Genomic DNA, 19779 nt, shown 5'->3' with positions numbered 1-19779 from the left:
GTTATTCTAGCCTAACATCTTACTTGCTCTAGATAAGAATGGAACATGAGCCAAAAATAAGACACTTGTTAGTGCAACTCCTTTAGACATCATCTAGAGCTACCTAAAGCTGTACTCCGTCCAGGTCTTCGAGGTAGAAAATATTTCTCCTGATAGCCTATTCAGAGGGATTCACAGCCACCTGGTTCGAAGCACTAGCCTGACTTAATCAGAGAGTAGCCTAGTACTTACCCATAATGAACTTCCAGATTTTTGTGGAAGTGCTTGGAATATAAAAGCATTCTCATAATTCATGGATACATAACCATTTCTCATATCTGCAGCCCACATGTTGGACATGGTTCAGGTATCAATAAGCCTTTTACAAATCAAATCCAAAATCTTTCATCTTTAGAGAGGGGAGATTTCAGAAGTTGTTTGAAATGAGCTGCAAATGAGAAAGTGTACCTCAAAGACTTCCACCTGCACCGAGCTGTTATTTGAAAAAAATTATTTATTTTTACACTACTGACTGCAAATACACATCATAGCTTGGAGGAGGAAAAAAAAAAAAAAAAAAAAAAATCATCCAGTGGCCCTGTTGCCAATACCAAGCCGGAAACTTGCAGATAGGAAGCTTTAGCTTTTACAAAGTGTAAGGCTGAAATTCAACAGACTCATTCACCTGAAGGCCAAACAGTGGAGTCAGAGGTAAGGGGCCAGGGGAGAGAGTATATAAAAGGCTGAATACACCTAAGAAAATTAAGGCTTCAGGTACAACTTATTTCTGCCATTTCCCACTTCTTGACAACTGATTTCACAACTTAAATGCTGTTATTTTCATGTACTTTTTACTGTACAATTTCTAGCAAACCAATGAAAGAAATCTCATCGTGTGGCACTAAATTCAGGTCCATCCAGGTGCATTTACCTCTGAAATGCACTAGATTTTTCTTCCTTCAGTTTGCACTGTATTTGATGGCAAGAGTATGGTATCATGTCCAAAGCATAGGAAGGCTTCAATGAAACTGTCAATGAATTCTGGAGACATTTGTTGGCAACAAAAGAATAGTTGCAGGAAGGGATCTTGGTTTCAGTTACAGATACTGAAGAGAATATATTCCAAAAAAAAAAAAAAAGAATAATTTCTCATCCTTACTCCAAGAGCTTTGATGCATCCCCTCCAAAGCGGCCCCATCACAGCCCTGATGTTTTCTCCAAAAAAAGGTCTCCTATTGAAGTACAAGATTTCACTTCCCAGATTTAAGCTGGTACCAATTATCTCTCTTCATGCCTCCTCAACAGTCTCCTTGTCAGGCAGCTCCCTGTCACCCACAATTTCTGGCTCCTTCTCTTGTTTTTAACTCTTCCCACCACCTGAGTACACGAATCCTTGTCCAGTTTCACTGGTGCCCACCCCAAACGGGCACTCCTCTCACGGTTTTATTTCAAGGCTCTGTATCCAAGTCCACTTTTCTGCAGATTTCGCAGCGATCTTCCCAATCACAGCACAGCATTAGCCACCCAGATCCACAGCTGCCCTTCAGCACGTTGTTGACAGTTAGGCACCCTATAGCAGTGCAAGGATACTGTAGAGAACCGGTACCAAACGTGGGTTTTGGCTACTGGACATTGCCGCTGTAGCGCCATCCAGCGTCGCGCTTCGAAAAGACCCTCTTCTCCACAGTTTTGAGAAAAACCACCTCGTGCGCCTGCGCAGGGGCAAAAGGCGCGAAAAGAGCCGAGGCGGCGGCAGCACGTCCGCGGCGAACCGCACGTGCACGTTTGTGATCCGCGCATGCGTGAGAGCCCCTACATAAGGAGCGCACGTGCCCCGCGCCTGCGCGCGCGACCACTCCTTCCGTTCCTGCACGCTCAAGGCCCCCGCCTTCGGTCCCCGCCGAAGCCTGAGGCCACCGAAGACCCAGCAGAGGATCACCGGACTCGAAGTGGTGGTGACAAACTCCTCCTTCTCCTTCTCTCTCTCTCTCTCCCTCTCCCCTATTCTTTTTCTGTCTTCCCTTGCCCTCCCTCCTCCCTCCGTTCTCTTCTCCCCTCAAATAAAAGTAAAAGGTTGCACGACATCTGACCGATTCCAGCGTCTTAATCTCGTCCTTGGGATCGTACCGAAACCTCCCCTGACATTGGATCAGGACAGATACACAAAGCCAAAATTGGGGGGGGGGGGGAAAGACAGAAGAAAATTCAGAAACAGATGAGCTGCAGGTGCAACATTGTGCCAAGCACGTGCTATGGCCATGCGGTGGCAAAATGATGATCCGAATTATTGACTACAGATAATGCAAACAGAACCAGGTCCACACATTGTATATGTGAGCAGGTCTACCAATAATATGATGGGGTAAGCCAATGCAGCCACTCCTATATTATTCTCCGAGTTAGTACTGTTTCCTCTGAAAGATGGTTATTCCATAAGTGAGAGCCTGATACAAACGTTTTCTGGGTCACTGGCCCAGCATCTTGCTGGTGACATGTTCAACTACTCTTTCCCTTTCTGCCCGTTTGATATCACATCTTACCAGCTTAAAAGACTTTACCTCGCTTACCAAGCTTGCAGGTTGATTACAATACTAGACATTCTTCTCCTGACAGTTTCCCAGTGGACTGTCACACCACTTTCTATACTTCTCAACTTCTGTATCAATTCAGCATTAATTGGCAGTATTAAATTTACCATATGGTTCATTCTTACGCTCATTTGCTTCCCAGAAAGTGCTGTATAAACAATTCTGTCTTGTTTTTACTCAAACATGCTTTCCAAGTTAACACCACCAGCCATGTGCAATTGCTTCACTCAAAGACTAAGTACAATGCATATAAAAAACATATATATACATACTGAGACACTTTCAGGCATATATATATAGATGTATATCTGTTTAGACAGGTATAATGCTAAGGGTGACAAGTAGATACACTGGGAAATGCTTCACAGTAACCCACAAGGCACAGTCTGAAACGTACAGACCATTTCCTTCACACCTTGGGATGCCACACAGGCAGAGCTAAGGTCTCTAGTTTGCAGCAAAGTGGAAGTGCCAGAAACAAACCCCTCTGTCTCCAGCAGAGCCTTCTGCTTCGCTCTTGGTTTCCATGACCCACTGGGGAGCAAGGATGTGTGAGCAACCACCACGGCCATGGTGTTACGCATGCTCCTAGGCCACGAGGACTCCTCCAACTATCTGAAACCCTCCCGATAGGGTGGACGTGCGCCCGCAGGGATTGCAGGCTCCACCAGCGGTAGACTTCTTACCAGCGAGGTCCAACGTCCTGTCCACGAAGACGACAGAGGCCTTGTTGGTGGCCACCCTCCTCCTGTTCCTGGCCGGGGCGTAGCTTGCCAGCTCAGCGGCGACGACCCTGCTGAGGGCCCCCACGGCGAAGCTCTCCTCCCGCAGGCCCAGGGCGGCGAAGAGTGCGTCGAGGTCGCCCACCAGGGCCCGCACCGCCGCCCGCAGCTCGGCGGGCAGGGTGCCCAGCCCGACCTCCGCGGGGCCGGGCCCGCCGGGGCCGGGCAGGGGCGGGAGGAGCGCCGCCAGGGCGGGCAGCAGGCAGAGCTCCCCCGAGACGGGCGCCAGGAGCGGCGGGCCCCGCAGCACCACCTCGGCGCGGCCGCCCTCGCCCATCCACCGCCGCAACGTCTCCTCCAGCTCGGCCGGCCCGCCGCCCTCCGCCTCGCCGCCGGACACCAGCACGCAGTGCCGCACGGCGCCCTGGCCCAGCACGCCGCGCACGGCGGCGGCCGTGCCGCCCCGCAGCGTCCCGCTCACCACGAAGACGACGCGGGCCGCCCCCGCCGCCGCCTCCCCCGCCTCAGCGGGCAGCGCCCTGACGGCCAGCGCCCCCGCCGCCAGCAGCTCGCCCGCCCCGCCGCCGCCCCAGTGCAGCGCCTCGGCGGACGCCGCGTCCAGGAAGACGACGGCCCGGCGCGCCCTGGCGAGCACGGGCTCCCAGGCCTGCCGGCACACCCGCCGCAGCTCCGGCACCGGCACCGCCATGGCGGCGAGGGCGGGCGGCGCTGACAGCCACAACACACCGCACGTGCCCCGCGCGCCGCCGGCGCCGCGGCATGACGTGGCGGGCGCGGGTTGGCTGCCCGCCGGCGGGGAGGGGCGGGGCGCGCCCGGCGGTGTCGTCCCTTCCCCGTGACAGAAGCGGGGTCGCGGTCGCGGCGGGCTGGCGGCGGCGGGGTCTCTGTGGGGAGGGAGAGGCCCGAGGGAGGCTGCGGAGGCCCAGGTGTCTCTGGCGGGGATAGCGGCGCCGGTGAGGCCTTTCCTCCGGCCGCGGGGGCTGTGCTGTGCTGTGCTGTGGTGTCGTGTCCTCCAGAGGGGCCGCCCGTCCCCAGAGGAGCCGCTGTAGCCGGGGCGCCTGCCCAAGGGCTGCCCGCGCAGCGCTCCTGCTACCCGGTGCGGGGCTCGGCGTCCCCAGGGGTTAGCCTCGGCCGGTTCTCCCGCCCAGGGCTGTTACACCGCGAGAGCAGCGGCAGGGGTACACCTCTGGGGGAGGAGAGGGGAGGGGGCTCTTCTTTTTGCTGGCAGTGCCAAATTCTGACAAACATTAAAATGTTTCTCTCACCTACAGTCTGAATTAGAAACTCAGCTACAGTCTGCAGCCCTGGCCGGTGCCAGGAGGGACACCTGAGCACTGACGGTTCAGTTTTGCCCGACATTCTCCTGAAAAGGCTGGGAGCTTCTTTGGTCTTGCTCCTGGCAAATCTTAAAACAATTCAGCATCACTCTTTACGTCACTACCTCTTTTGTGCTGTATCAGTACCTTTGTTATACTGAGACAACAGCTGTTTTGCTGATACTTTTTAAATGTACAGCACCGGGAAGGTGAAACTTCCCTTGCTGTTCCCTGTCCTATAATTCCATATTTCTTGTGTTAGTATTAACAAATCCAGCGGTTGATGAGCTAGCAACAAGAAAGTCTCTTTTAATAAATGCAGTTTTTATGATACAGAGTTGGAGACATATGACAATTTAATTCCATTCCTCCTTTAAAAAGCTCTTGATCTCAAAATCAAAGCTAAATAGAAAAAATGCCATAATATGCATCTACAGTTTCTTCTCCCCAGAGAATGGATGGCTTGCTTGCAAATCTGTATTCTACATAGTATTTCACTCAGGCAACCTCTTAGTGCAGAATGAGGAGGATACTTTTGCGGATATAGTAGGATTATCAGCGATAACAAAAAGATAAATGATTTAATTAGTTCATCCACTATCTTAACTGGTCTCCTTAGGTCTCTTGCAGGTTCAGCTGGTTTCAGAACACTGAAAAACACAAATAATGTGGAATCACCAGATTTCCAGTAATGAAATTAAATCCTCTCCTTTCAGTCTGCTCCCTGCACATTCCTACCCCAATGCATTCTTCCCTCTTCCAAACTCAGACTTGTGTCTTTGTGCTGTTCCAACCCCAATCTGTTATTTTAACCTTAGGGCGTATAACTTTATGATGCTAGAAAAATACGTAAGTTAATAGCCTTCTTCCTATTTTGATTTGAAAAATGAATGCCAAGAAAGGATTGGGGATGGTTAACCACTGGGCCCCTGGGCTTATATACAAGTAGAATTATCCTCCTCTCGGACTGAATTACCTCGGAGATTATGAGCTTTTGCTTTATGCTTGAGTGCCATGGACAAAAGCTAGATATATTATGGCTTGTCCAACTCTTTAGGTACTGTTTTTAAAAGGTTGGGGTTTTTTTTCCAGACATACTGTCAAAAAACAGCAGATGCTTTTTTAAGAAAACAAATAGCTTTTTTACTTTATCAATACTGTAGAGATTGCAACTAGATCTGTATATGCCAACATTGAAAAAAAGGATTACTAGCCAGAAGACAAAATGAAATTAATCAGTTTAAAGCACAGTGGTTAAATTACAAAACAAAATTATCTAAGTAGTTTTTACAGCTTATTTTACCCCGCGTGTAAATTTACAACTGCTGCGTTAGAAGAACTGTATTAAAGGGTTCCTCCAAACTTGTTATCTTGTTGGGGGTTTCTGGAGCGTAACCCGTGTCAGATGTTTACGCAGCTCACAAAAAGGTCATCTTCTGTCCTCAGCCTTTTAGCTGCTCAGGGCCTTGGGAGAAGCCTTTTTTTCAGGCCCCAACTGCTGCTCTCCCTCTGCGCAGCGGTAAGGAGAAACTGCAAGGCCCCTTCCAGAGGCTGGGACTGGTGGGAGTTTTTATCTTTGAGGGCAGAAGTTGAAATGCCACCTAGGCCAACACTCTGCCCTCAGAAGCAAGGCAGGAAACGGGTTCAGAGCACCCTCTCTGTCCAAGCAGAGCCAGAGGCGGGTAAAGATCCTCCTGGGAGCGGTGGAAGGAAGGCCAGCAGCTATTTTCAGGACTTAGCCTTCTTGTTCCAGCTTCCAATGTTCAAGCTGCTCAAGCTGTTCAAGATGGATTCTTATGCGACCACCAGCTCAATGGGATGTCTATTTAAAGGCTTCTATGAGGAAAACTGCTTTGAGGATCTGCGTTGATGTCTTTAAGAGATTTTATGTTCTACATCTACTCCCGATTTCTCTTTGTGGTGTTTTCCACAAGTGTATTTTCTTTCTTTGTCCCTGTGTCTGCAGTCAAAGGAAACTATTAGAGTTCTACCATGTCCTTTAATGTTGGCCAGAAGTGTGTTAAATGGCCAAGTGAACAGAAGAGGAATGAAAATGAAGAAAGATATTCATGCCCAGTAAGAGGTACTGCAATACAAATTTGTTTTATGAGAAACAAGTGTCTAAAAGTGTTCTGGGTGAAAAACACGTTTGGTGACTCCACTATTATATGTATAAAAAAGGGAATTGCATGATGAAAACCTACCCAATTATACCACATAATTCATGATATGTATATAACACCCAAACATTTAATTTCAGGGGGAAAAAATGCCTTTTGAGAAAGTCGTTTGTTCATGTGAACTCCAGTGAAATGTCATGCCATATATGAAACTTTAAAACAAGGTCCTCTATGCAGGCAATTCAAAGAATAAGCTTCCCCCACCCAGAGTTGTGATGTGTTTGTAACGCAGTCAAGCCCTCGGGTCTGATTTTTCACAAGCTGTCCTGCTGTGAAAGAGGGGTCCCTTTTTTAGTTTTCACAAACATCCTAAGACGCTGAAGACTCCATTTGTCCACACAACTGGTCAAAACTTGTTTTGACAGTTGTTGGTATTTAAATTTTCCAAGGAATCTTGCAGTTGTTAATGCAGCATTCACAGATGTAAAGTGAGAAAATCATCAGTTAAAACGGCTTGCTACTTCCCACCGCTTTTAAAATAGAGCCATTTCTTCATGAAATGCATAGTTACACTCTGGAACATTCACAGCACACTGAATGTTAAATCCTTACCGGAGCTAAAAATAGGCAATTTGCGGGGGGGAAGGGGGGAACTATAAAGAGTTGTTAAGCCTAAAATATTACCTCCAGCTGGGAGAGTCCCTGAGCTGAGAGCTAGGCCAGTGCTAGCAGAAGTAGCAGCGTGTTTATGCTGTGGTTGCGCTCGCCCCCGGCAGCTGCCACCAGCCGCCAGGAGCAGCACGGCACCGGGCTGTCCGTCTGTTCGGCCGAGCCCCGCTCCTGGAGATGGGCGAGCAAGTCCTAGAGGACATCGCCACGCTGCCGGCGATCCCTGCCGAGGAGGCGGACGGGTGTTTGGGGATGCAGAGAGGCACAGGGACCGCCGAGAGCGGCGGAGAGAAAGGGCAGCGAGAGGAAGGAGAGGCGGCTCCCGCCGGCACGCCGCGCCTCGGCAGCGGGGGGAAGGCGCAGCCGAGGTGAGTCCCGGCGACTGGCAGCGCACAGAGCGGGGACCGGCCGTGCCGGCCCGGCCGGGGCAGGGGGGCCGGCGCCGGGGGATGGGCAGCCCTGGGCTGGGCCCAGCCCGGCCGCGCGGCCGCTCTCCCTCTTCCCCTCCGGCCCGGCCCGCTCCTCCCGCGGGCAGCGCGGAGGCCCCTCCGCTTCTCCCCGCCCGCGGCCCGGCAGGGCCACTCGGGGAGCGGAGGGCGCCGGGCCGCGCCCGGCCACGTCCCCTCGCCGCCCGCCCGCTCTCCCTGCCCTCCCTGCGCGGCCGGGCGCCGCCGGGCCGCCCCCCGCGTGCCCGTGCCCAGGGCGCCGCGGGGCCGGGCCGGGCCCGCTTCCTGTGCGTGTCACTCACTCGGCGGGGGAGGGGAAGCGCCGAGCAGGCGGCGGCGGCTCCTCCGCGAGCGGTGGCGTTGGGCCGGGCGGGCGCTCGCAACCCCCCGGCCGCCGCCCGGTCGCGGCCCGAGGCGCCGGCGGAGGCCCGGGGCGGCGCGGCGGTGCTGCCCAGCGGCGGGAGGCCCCGGCGCCGCCGGGCCTGGGCCCTCGCGTCCCGCGGGTAGGCGGCCATGTCTACCGGCGAGGTGGAGCGGCTGTCGGCGGACCTCGGCGGGGCCGCCGGGGACGAGGAGGAGGAGTGGCTCTATGGCGGTACGGACCTTCCCCGACCCCCGTCCCCAGCCCACCTCCCCCGCCCGCCGCACACGCCGGCCCGGCGCTCTGCCCCGCCGCGGCGGCAGGGGGGGTGAGGGGGTGGGTAGGCCGCGGCGTGCGCCGCCTCGCCAGGCCGGCCCGTGGCGGAGCGCGGCCCGCACCTGCCCGCCGAGTCGCGCTGGCCGGCGGCCGTTTAAAAGGGTCGCCCCGTCCCGCCACCCCCGCGGCTGCTCAGTCCCCTCCTCCTGGCCAGCCCTCCGGCGGCGCCGTCCCGGGGCTGTGCGCGGCCCCCTCCCCGCCGCGCCGGTGGCTCCCTGCCCCCTCCCCCGCCGGCGCTCGGCGGCCGGTCGCTGAGGCGCTGAAGGTCTGCGGCCGCTCTGCCCTGCCCGCGCAGGCCGAGGCGTGCTGGGCCTCCGCGGCGGGAGGCCCGCATGGCCCTCCGGCCCCACACACACCCCTGGGGCGGCCGAGCCTCTCCCCGGTACCCCCCTGTCCGGCCTCCCAGGAAGTACTGAAGCAGCGTTAACCTCTTATGCATAAACTTTCTTTACAACTTTAGGGACTTTCTCTACGTTCAAATCATGATGAAACCTGTAAACTAAACCCTGCCCCTGTGGCGAACCCGTTGGTACAGAGCACTTTGAGGGCTCAGGGGTCTGCTCGACTGCTGTCGCAATTGACACATTATGAAAGTGTCTCGATAGTAAACCGAAGAGTTGTCTAATAATCTGCATGGGAAGATACCTGTCACGGTTGGTTTTAAGGGGATTTTATTCTTAACTACTGTGTTTCTTTTTCTCTTGTGGTAGATGAAAATGAAGCAGAGAGACCTGAGGAGGAAAAAGCTAGGTGAGTGTCTTGACAACTGGAATTCCCATAGCATGGCTGCACAAAAATTGTATTCATTACATTCTTCTTCCCAGCTGCTTGAAAGTCCATAGTGCCTGAACACACTCTGGTGTCTTTGAAAATCCCCTTAAGATAGTACATTTGGTCTGCTAGAATGACTTGGCTTTTCTGTGAAATGGTTTTACTTGCGAAATTGGGACGCCTGAGTATGAAAGTTATTTTTAAGTTTTAACTGCATGGACAGCAATAGGCCCTTACAAAATGCCAACAGGTCTTTTATTTCTGTAATCATTGTGTTTTGCAGGTTTAGTAATGGACCAGGACTTCATTTGTTGTAGATAATTTAGAAATTAAAAGACACTCTTTCTCCCGAAGAGTTTACAGTGTAGTTACGAAAAGAGGAATACAAGGAAGCAGTGGAAGATTACCAGCTAGTTTGATGTGCAGGTTGCATAACACACCTGCTTAGGGTTTTGAGGTTGGGTTTTTTATTGGTAAGAGAGTATTTGAAAGAAATTTAGAAAAAGCTTTGGAAGCAGTGGAAGATTACCAGCTAGTTTCATGTGCAGGTTGCATAACACACCTGCTTAGGGTTTTGAGGTTGGGTTTTTTATTGGTAAGAGAGTATTTGAAAGAAATTTAGAAAAAGCTTTGGAAGTGTTGAGGGGAGCCTGCTTGATTTATAAGAAGCTGTATGAGTGAAAGCACAAAGATGGTCCTTTGAAAATCTAGCTAAGTTGATGGAGGTTGGTAGCAAGGACTGACTAGAAATGGGAATGAGTCTCTCGTACTGAATGAAACAAGTCTCACAATTGATAAACTATGGAAATTGTTGATTGTCAAGATAAATTAAACAGATAAAGGGAAAGCCAATGCAATAAAACATGCATTGTTATTTTCTATAAATGCTTCCAGTCAACAGAGATTTTTTTTCAATGAGAACTCTTGAGTTTAGTTATTCTTGGTGGACTTCTTGTCCGTAAGCTTGCTCAGTTGCTTTTTTGAACCGACATCAACTTTTGACAGGCACAGTGTGATACAGCAGTAATGACCCCCACCACTTGACTACATACGATATCATTTTGAAGCAGCTACTAGATGCAAGTATTTGATTCCCATTAGTTCTTGTAGTATAAGAGAGAGAGTTGTTTCCATGTCACTTAACAGTTTTCTAGACCTCTGTTGCATTCGTCTTGAACCCTCTTTTCCAGGACAAAGAATTCTAATTATTTATTTGCTCTTTATTTGGAAGCTATTCCATATCAATTGATTCCTTGTGTTCAGTTATCTTTTCTTGACCTGGCACCTTTGGTCAGTATTACTGTTGTTTAAGAAAATTATTTGCATGGCAGCCGAAATGATCTTTAGAAACAGTGGTGTTTTACTCCAGTTTCTGGTCAGTAAGTGTCTAGCCTGGGATTTGGCTGGCTCAATACATAGTTATGGACTGAAAAGCATAACAAATGGTAGCTTATGCATCTTCTGAGTTGTGTTTGGAACTCTGGAAGTGTGGTGACAGTTTACCTGTTAAAAGTTTTGGTGTCTGGCCTCCCAGTTTTGGCATTCTTCATATATATAAAAATCATGAGGTTTTATTCAGATTCTGTAGATAGTCTGTCATTTTACTGGGTGGTCAGGCTTGAATCCTAGGGTCATACTTGGGCTGTGTTGATTTTTGGTGCAGTGCTCATGAGTGGGTATTTTGCCAATAGAAGATGGCATCAAAATCATTCTAGTCAATAAAAATTGGCAGTTGCTCGCTCCATTTCAGAAATATCTTTCCAGTGAAAGAATATTGTTTCTAAATGGGTCCCTGCTTACTCTGCTCTTTGTGGTGCAACATCCTAACAGTTAATGGAACTGCGGAAATTAAAATATTGCTGTGTAAGAAACAGCAGTAGGTAAGCCCAGTGAGACAGCTCGTTTGCATGGATTTGCCAGTGCTGGTCATTTTAGATGGACCACTAGTTTTAAAATTTTTACAGTTTTCAGTCTACAGTTAAAATATAATTGAATTCGTCATTGTATTGTAGCTATTCCATATGGTGGAAGAAAATTTCACAATGCAGATGTGGGAATTTTGATTCAGTGCAACATTACCTATGGGTATTTAAATGTTTTTTCCATTATGTCTTTGGAAAGTGTCAGTCTGCGGGGGGCGGGGGGGAAGCTGTTATTCTCCCTTCATATATTATGAAACATTTCACTTTGATTTCAAAAGAGGATCCAGGTGTAGTGCCTTATTACTTCCAACTATTCTACAAACATCCAGTTAGTATGATTTATAATAGCTAAATATTATCCTGCTAATATAAAGTTACATTTGTCTAGACATTTTTTTAATTTTTTTTTTTTAATTAATGCAGAAGATAGCTGGAGCTTCGGCTTTTCTCTAGAATGATGTAGCAAGGCTTTTTTCATCATTAGCTGATATGTGTGAAATAATATGTGCATAAATACCTGGTTTCATCTTTCCCTGTTTGTTTTTGTTTAAGTGCTCCACCCCCACCTGGAAATGAAGAGGAAGCTGCAGAAAATGGCGTTGTGAAAACGGTAGTTTTAAATGTATTTTTGAAATACTCTTTAATTTGTTTTGATTTATGGGGTATTCATAATTTGGCTAGGACTTATAATTAAATGAATTAATGCATAAGTGTACGCCTTTTTTTTCTTTCCCCGAAAGATGTTTGACACTATCTGCAGAAACTCTGTAGAAATTACTAAATTAGGAAATCTGATTTCCAGCTGTAGAACACTTTTTAAATCTATCTTACAGAAAATAAATGAATAGTACTTCCATTTTGGGGGGGGAAGACAGTGCTTCAAGACAGCTGACTTTCCTGAAAGACATCCTTTTCAAAATGATACTGTCTCTATTTTTCCTCACTGATAGGAAAATAAAATCCTCTGATCACTTTTCTTTTTTGAAAGTGATAAACAATCAGCATTTGCAGAACTATGTGAAAATACGGATCAAGAGATGAATTACACGTGCCTCTCAGAGGCAACATAACAGACTTGTGTGGCAGTAGTCTTCAATGTTCAGTGTGTCTTGTAACTTCAGTGTTAGTATGATGAAGGAAAGGACCAGGAAATGAAATTTACAGTTACAATGTTGATAAAAGGCCTCAGTTTGCTGTGAATGGGAACAGTTTAAATCTGTTCTATGAAAACGTACTAATTTTACTTCAACTGGGATTTTTTAGCTTATATCTTGCAAGAATTCTCTTAAGTGATGCAGAAATTGTTATCATGATATTTGTGCAAGTTTTAAGGACTGGCTTCTCTCAAAAGTATATTTTTTTCAGTAAGTCTAACTATTTATGAAAGATACTACAACTTATTTAAAATTGGGGAAAAAAACCTTATAAAAACTTTAAAAAATTATTTCGGTTGTTTAAACTGAAAAGCTCGCTATTTTAAGGGCACCAAAGGCTTTTTGTGCTGATGCTAATACTGCATGTGGGCAGTAGATTTAATACGTTAGGTACAAGGAGACAATAGTATACTTTTTTGGACTTGCTGATTTTAAAATGTTTCTGAAAATCCTCAGTGGTGCAGTTTCCTTGTGCTTGCATATCTTTCTGTTTTTCACCTATATAAAGCCTAGCATTGTTAGGCTGTCATTAGAACATCTCCATAAAATTGAGAACTTCATGGTAAAAGGTGCATATGAAGGGTCAGCAGCAACCTAGAAAAATGGATGGTGTTCAAGTTGATTGAATAAGAAAAAGTGAATATTTCTGTGAGGAGGGAACTAAGAAATCATTGTTTATAATTGGAATTGGTTTTGGTTGAAAAGGTACGTGCTCTAGACAAAATTTTATTTTCTGTTCGATGCATTTGTAATGGCTCTCTACTGTGTGGGTTACCTGGTGTGTGAGTGATGAACTTGTACTTTTCAGCAGTGGGGCATTGAAAGACTTGTCTTCTGTCTTCAGCTGTCATTTACAGAATATCTATACTGATCTAGACTTCCCCCCCCCTTTATTAGACTCTTAATTGTTATGTAAATTATATTAATGTTGTATAGCAAGGATGAACTGCACTCCAACATCTTATCTTCTGTGCAGCTGCTTATTTTTGTCTAATTTATGTACCAGGCAGGTTAATAGACGGTATAATAGATAAGGGCTAGAGCTCAGCTGTGCTTGGTTAACTGCAGGCTACCTGGGCAGAATCAACTTGGCCTCTGTAAGTTCAGCATCTTGCTGAAGGATTCAACAAGTGTGTGAATAAGGGTGATCTGGTTGATAAAGTTCACTTGGATTCCACAAAGGTTTTGAAGAAGTTCCTCACCAAAGGATTTTAAGAAAACTAAGCAGCTATAGGATGAGTCCCACGTGGATAATTGATGTGCAAAAGATAGAAAACAGAGGGTAGAAGTAAAGGTTCAGTTTTCACAGTGAAGGAAGGTCACATCCAGTGGGGATTCTCTGGAATGTTTTGCATAACCTGTGCTGTTCAGTGTGTTCATAAATTACTTGGAAAAGGGGTAAGTTGTGGGATCACAAGTTTTCTGATGTTACAGAGTTCTTCAAGATAGTAAGAGCAAGGACTGTCTGTGAAGGATTGACTGGTTAAGAAATAAATTCTGTATAGAAAAAGAAGAGTGATGTTCATCGGAGGAAAACGGGTTTACAAATAAAATGGTAGTCTCTGAGCTGATTGTTACTGCTTAGGAGGGATGCACTAAGATACGTAGAAAGATCCATTAAATTGACGGTTAAGTGCTTGTCTGGAGTCTAAAAAGCAGTTAAACGTTGGGATGTAGCAGAAAACGAATAGAGAACAAAGTGGAAGATATCATTATACCATAAATTCATGGTTCAGTTGCACCCTGAATTCTGTGTGCTGTTCTGTTCCCCTCATGCTGTAAAGTCTTTACTTCAACTGAAAAAAGTTCAGAGATGAAGAGCAACAGGAGTAATTAATCAACATAGCTTCCAGACAAGGAACAGCTGAGTAGGCAAGGACTTCTCAGCCTGGAAGACAGGCATATGTAGGATATGAGGGATGCTAACAGAATCATGTATGAAGACTACAGATAAGGATTGACTCCTAACAGTTCCTTCCATATGAGAACTGAGACTGTTAAATGCAAGTTGTAGGAGCCAGGATGAAAACACAGAAAATAGGTTGGATCTTCATACAGTAGACGGTGCTATGGAACTCCTTGCCAAAGAGAGTGTCGCTGCTGGGAGTTTATGAGTCCAAGGGAAGTCTGGGCAAGTACTTGAGAGAAGGATCCATTGGGGGTTACTAAATAGACAAACCATAAGTGGCTTAGGAAGTGCCGTGAGCTGATAATAATCAGCAGCTGAAAGAGTGTTAGGGAGGAGCGTCATATGTGTTTGCCCTGTTTTTTCTCTCCCCTGAGATTTCTGGGAGGGGAAAACCAAACCAAAACACCAAACAAATCCAAAACACTGGACTAGATGAACTCTTGGTATGAACTGGCATGACTATTTTATTTACCAGCAAGCTTGAATGCTATGGCACAGAACAGCATGCTGTGTGCTCTTGTATCTGTTTTTTCAGCCTGTTCACTGAAAAATCTCAAGTATTTTATATAGTTTTGTGACGTTAGGAACTGAATAGATTTCTCTGAAGCACAGTGTTCATTTACAACTGGAAAAACATTTATTTGAGTTACTCTGGATATGTCATTGAGGATGGCAAGGAGCTAGTCTTGCATATTTTTAAGTTCTTTCCTGAGTGACAAGATAAGAGTAGAACCAGTGTGTATGAGCTAGATAGAGGGAAGAAGGATATTAGATAGTGGAAACTATTTTATGCTTATTTAGGAAATGTCATGTTTCAGAAACAGAGCTTAGTATTAAAGATACTTCCCTATTTCGATCCAGATGTTTCAGATACTTGTAGCATTTCAGCAGATGAGCCTACTAAATTTACTGTTAATGCTACTCAGTTCCGAGGTCTAGGAAAAGGAGAATTTTCTTCTTTCAAAGATTTCTAGAATGGATAGTTTTGTCTGGATTGTTTTTCCACTGTAAAGGTAAGTGACTGCTTTTTGTCTAAGCAGTGACTTTTTCTTTCGTAGAAGGTGGCAGAGGCTGAGGATGACAGTGATAGTGATAGTGATGATGATGAAGATGATGTTCAAGTCACCATAGGGGATATTAAGACAGGAGCTCCACAGTATGGGTAAGTTATTTGCAAACATTAACTGGGGGAACTTTCAAGGTTACATTTAATTATTAATCCAGGCTCTTTAATGCTTGTCAATGTCAAATTGTATGCATAGTTAGTCTCAATTGAGGGTTTCTTCAGCTCTTTAACAATGTTTTTAATGATATAGTGACTTGAAAACAAAAAAGTGAAATGAAATCAATGAAATGTCTTAAAAGAAGAGCTGTTGTACAAGTTAAATTTTGTTTTAAGATTTTGAGAAATAATTGTATTAAGTTTGTAATGTAGAGAGTTGTTTCTTACTATGGAATGGCTATGTTGCATAGCATTTTTAGGGTCGTTACTATGATGGTGACATTTTTGTTGCAAATGGTAGAGTGGTAAGCACAGAGAACATTGGAAACATTTGTCCTTGGTCCTCTTTGTAGTGGATACAGTTCTAATTAGGCCTCTATGGTTTCAATTCCTATTGATGTTCTCAAATAAGTTTTTAATATACTTCATGATGGAGCTGCCAATCTCTGGAGGTAATTTCTCAAGATCATGGTTTAGGCATTTGTACCATACAAGAAATTTTTTTGCTACTGTTATTGCCCCATATTCCTTCTTGTCTCAATAAAGGGCTTGTTTTTCACTGAACACTTTTGAACAGTGTTAATTTTACCCCAAATTATGAAATATTATTTTTCATTACATGAAAGTTTTCTGAGAGAAGTGGTTTGCTTGTTTGTCTTGGCAATCCTAATGTTTTTATGCTTATTAAAGCCAGAGTTACTAGGGCATCATTTCTTAATAGAATTATGACAGGTCTGCAGGTAGGTCTGACTCTCATATTATTGTGTTCTTAGCTTTAAAATGCAGGTCATTTACTCATTTTTGAAACGTAATATTTTTAAACTTTCAGTATTTCATATCCTAAACTAACTATGCAAATCAATGTAATATAAAAAATAGCAATTCTTTCAGTTCTTTATTTGTCTGCTTTCAATAACTACAGTATGCTTGTGGTGTAGGCAGTGACCTCAAATTTTGTGAGACTAAAGCAAAACTAGATTTATATTCTCAGTGGATTTGCTGGTGCTCTTTCCATGAATACAGAAAACAATGAGTAGATGATCCTAAATCTAATTAGAGTAGAAAGTTTTATGTAGAAATGGTTGTTTTCTGAAAAATGGTGGGTTTTTTGGGGGGGGGCAAATTGGACAGAAAGTTCATGGAAGGGCAGTAATCTAAAACAAACTCAACATTGCTGTTCATTTTAACTTCAATATAACAATTTTCTTTTGTAGGATTAAATGATTTTTCATATAGTAATCAACTGCTGTTTAAAAAAACCCTTAAGATTTGTTTGACAAAGTCATGCACAAATATAGCATGGCAGATCAGAAGGTTAAATGTTTTGTGTCAGTTTTGTGCTGTTGTAGCGCTTGAATGAAAACTAAAACTTCATGGAAGTGGTACTGTAAACTGTACACTGCCTTCTCATTATATGCTAATCTCATGTTTATGGGTTGATATCACCTGTGAGGATAAGCTATATTGCATGCAAATGGTAGCGAAAGCTTGCTCTTAATGTTCCAAATAAGTAATACTGTAATTCCTAAGGTAGTTAAATCAGTTCAGTGTCTAGATTTCTGAGTGCATTTTTATGATGAAAGCTCTCAAGTATTTCAGAAAGTGAAATGTTACATGTTTTTCTGTTGGTCACAAGGATAGGTGATTTCTAGAAGTACATTGGAACAGACAGCCTTTCAATCATTGTAGAGAAATGCTTGTATTTTCCACTTCTGTACAGATTAAATGGAATAATTATGAAAAGAGAAAAGGATCTGTCTAAACCCTTTCTTTTTTTTAATTTTGTTTTTACTCTAATCCCCAGTGTCATCTGTATCCCTAAATGAACTGCATTTTTCCTTTCTCTCTTCTTCTGGTTCTGTCCATTCTTGTTTCTATCAAGGTCTTTATCCTTTCAACTCAGGAAGAGTGACTGGGACTTGCTTCACAACTGTTTATTAGTTGGAGAAGTTGCTACTGAGCATAGAAAGGTACACTCTCTTCCTCCTAGGCTGATCTCTTTACTTTTACAGTGTTACCAGCTTGGAAAGCTAGAGATTCAGGATGGCGATTGAGCCTGGGTCCAGTTTGTTTCTGGATCTAGCAAACTCTTGTTTTGTGTTTTCTTCTGTTTTAAGAGTTTTCTCTGTCTAATTCAGTTTTGTTAATTTCTTTAAGTTATGGAGCGGCACCTGTGAATCTCAATATTAAGACAGGAGGACGAGCTTATGGATCTTCTGGTAAGAAAATTTACACAGTAATATTAGTAAAAATGAAAAAAAAAAAAGTTTGTTTGTTTTGAATGAAGGAAATAATTTTCACTTCCAAAACTTCTTGATAAATTTAAATCTGACTGCTTATTTCTATTTTGAGTGTGTTACAACTGTTAAAACTCTATTTGGTAGAGACAGAAGGCTCTAACTTTCTAACTTTTCTTCACAGGTGCAAAAGTTAAAGGGGTTGATCTGGATGCACCAGGGAGTATTAATGGTGTGCCACTTCTGGAAGTAGATTTAGATTCTTTTGAAGATAAACCTTGGAGAAAGCCAGGTAATGCTCTGATTTATGTTAACTGATGTGTAGGTATTCAGTAGGTTATTTTAATAATAATTTCTGTTCACTTGGTGTAGATGTTATTTACTCTATAGCTAGAAGATAGTGTACAATATAACTTGGAAAAAGCAGCTAAGTTACTTGTTGCCTTTGTGCTGTGCTACAGTGTGTGTGGGTGTGCCATGTTTCTTAGTATACATCCTGCACATATGTCAGCAAAAAGAGACTGTAGGACATGCCCTTTATTTTTTTAAAATTCATGTGTATCCTGAACTCTCCTCGGAAATCTGTATTTCTGTGGAGATTACTACCATTGGTCTGTGCCATAGGACAGAAGATAAAGCAGAACAGAAAATAGTTCTAGCAGTTTGAGCATGAAGAATGATGAAACGTAACTGCTTATGCTTCTTTGTGTTCATGCATGGACGTCCGTAAGCTTTGAAGAAGCAGCAGCTTGGCTTCTTCCGCATGGGCTTTTGATAAGTCTCCTGTGTGTATTGTCTGGTTGGCTCAAGTGATTTGGCCAGACTTGTCTAATACCAGTGTTGTGGTTTTTTTTTTTTTTTTTTTTAGTGGCAGTACATCTTTCTGCTGTGTATAGTTTTTTCTAGTGTTTGTATATTGCTTTGGCAATGCAAATAGTGTCTACAAAATAGAAAAAAGAAGCCTTTGATAATATTCTGGTGTTTGAACTGTTAGCTATTTAAAACATATTCTGTGCATTTGAGTTATGTCTGGTCTCTCACAAAAGTACTTCGTGGCATCAAATGAGACTAGGAGTCGAAACTAAATGAGGAGTCACTACAGAACAAGCAAAAGGGAGTGGTTCTTCTCTGAACATTCAGCGAACCTGTAGAACTTACATTTATCCTATTGTAAAGATACGGGGATTATAATATCCTGTAATGTTCTGTGAGTATCTACTCTTCATCCCTGAGACAGGATGCTAGGCAAGATACTCTTTCTGACTAAATTTTAACGTTTTTATAGTCTTAGCCATGAATACTCTATGTTTACTGATGTAAGACTGTATCGTACATTTCAGTAGTATGTTTTTAGATCAATACGTAGTCCATTTTGATGTTATCAATAGAGGTGTATGTATTTTCACTGAAGAAAAGAAAAGATGAACTTTGTAATGTCCTAAAAACCTATGCTTTTCTATTTAAAGGGGCTGATCTCTCTGATTATTTCAACTATGGGTTCAATGAAGATACCTGGAAAGCTTACTGTGAAAAACAAAAGAGAATACGAATGGGTCTTGAAATTTTACCAGTTACCTCAACCACAAATAAAATTACGGTAATTAGTACAACTTTTGTGGTATTCTACGTGCTTTTTTCCCTGTAAAGCTGCTTGTGTGTCAGAAGCTTGTTTTGCCCAGTTCAGTGCGTTTGTTAGAGTTTGCACCTGACTCCCCACCCCGAGCCTAGAGTGTTTCTGTGTTGCTTTACTGGCAGTTTGCGTGGATAGCGTGACAGACTAGCTACAGCTAGATTGCATCTGTACCATTATTCAGATTGTGGCCCATCACTTAAAAGTTGTACGGTATCTTAATGGGCAATGTGTTATTTAACTTAGGCTGAAGACAATGCTATGGAAGTAAGACCAAGTGCAGAGATTCTCGATGGCAGATACCATCTTTTTAAGGTGAATTTTAGTAAACTTTTGTTGGTTGCTCTCATTTTTGTTGAGTATTGCTTCCCATGCC

General features: G+C 44.6%; 2 protein-coding genes across 6 annotated transcripts in view; one reads left to right on the top strand and one right to left on the bottom strand.

Moving 5' to 3' along the window:
• Window positions 1-3998, bottom strand: part of SCFD2 (sec1 family domain containing 2) — a gene marked incomplete at its 5' end in the record, with an annotated part of 208652 nt that extends 204654 nt beyond the window's left edge. The window contains one exon of the mRNA XM_082316582.1: window positions 3254-3998. Coding sequence (XP_082172708.1) covers window positions 3254-3998 — 745 coding nt within the window. The remainder of the gene's footprint in view (window positions 1-3253) is intronic.
• Window positions 3999-8151: 4153 nt separating this feature from the next.
• The window catches only part of FIP1L1 (factor interacting with PAPOLA and CPSF1), a 42192-nt gene continuing 30564 nt past the window's right edge, over window positions 8152-19779 (top strand). For 2 of the 5 annotated variants that reach the window (XM_082315383.1, XM_082315381.1), the window contains exons 1-8: window positions 8153-8456; window positions 9269-9308; window positions 11804-11861; window positions 15373-15476; window positions 17694-17755; window positions 17958-18065; window positions 19240-19370; window positions 19650-19718. In XM_082315383.1, the coding sequence (XP_082171509.1) occupies window positions 8375-8456; window positions 9269-9308; window positions 11804-11861; window positions 15373-15476; window positions 17694-17755; window positions 17958-18065; window positions 19240-19370; window positions 19650-19718 (654 nt within the window). In that variant the 5' untranslated portion in view covers window positions 8153-8374. Of the gene's footprint in view, window positions 8457-9268; window positions 9309-11803; window positions 11862-15372; window positions 15477-17693; window positions 17756-17957; window positions 18066-19239; window positions 19371-19649; window positions 19719-19779 lie in introns of all 5 variants that reach the window. The other 3 variants (XM_082315382.1, XM_082315385.1, XM_082315384.1) reach the window with 3 other exon arrangements.

This window comes from Platalea leucorodia, assembly GCF_965183815.1.
Source record: "Platalea leucorodia genome assembly, chromosome: 6".
NCBI lineage: Eukaryota > Metazoa > Chordata > Aves > Pelecaniformes > Threskiornithidae > Platalea > Platalea leucorodia.
This window is presented reverse-complemented; position numbering and strand designations above follow the sequence as displayed.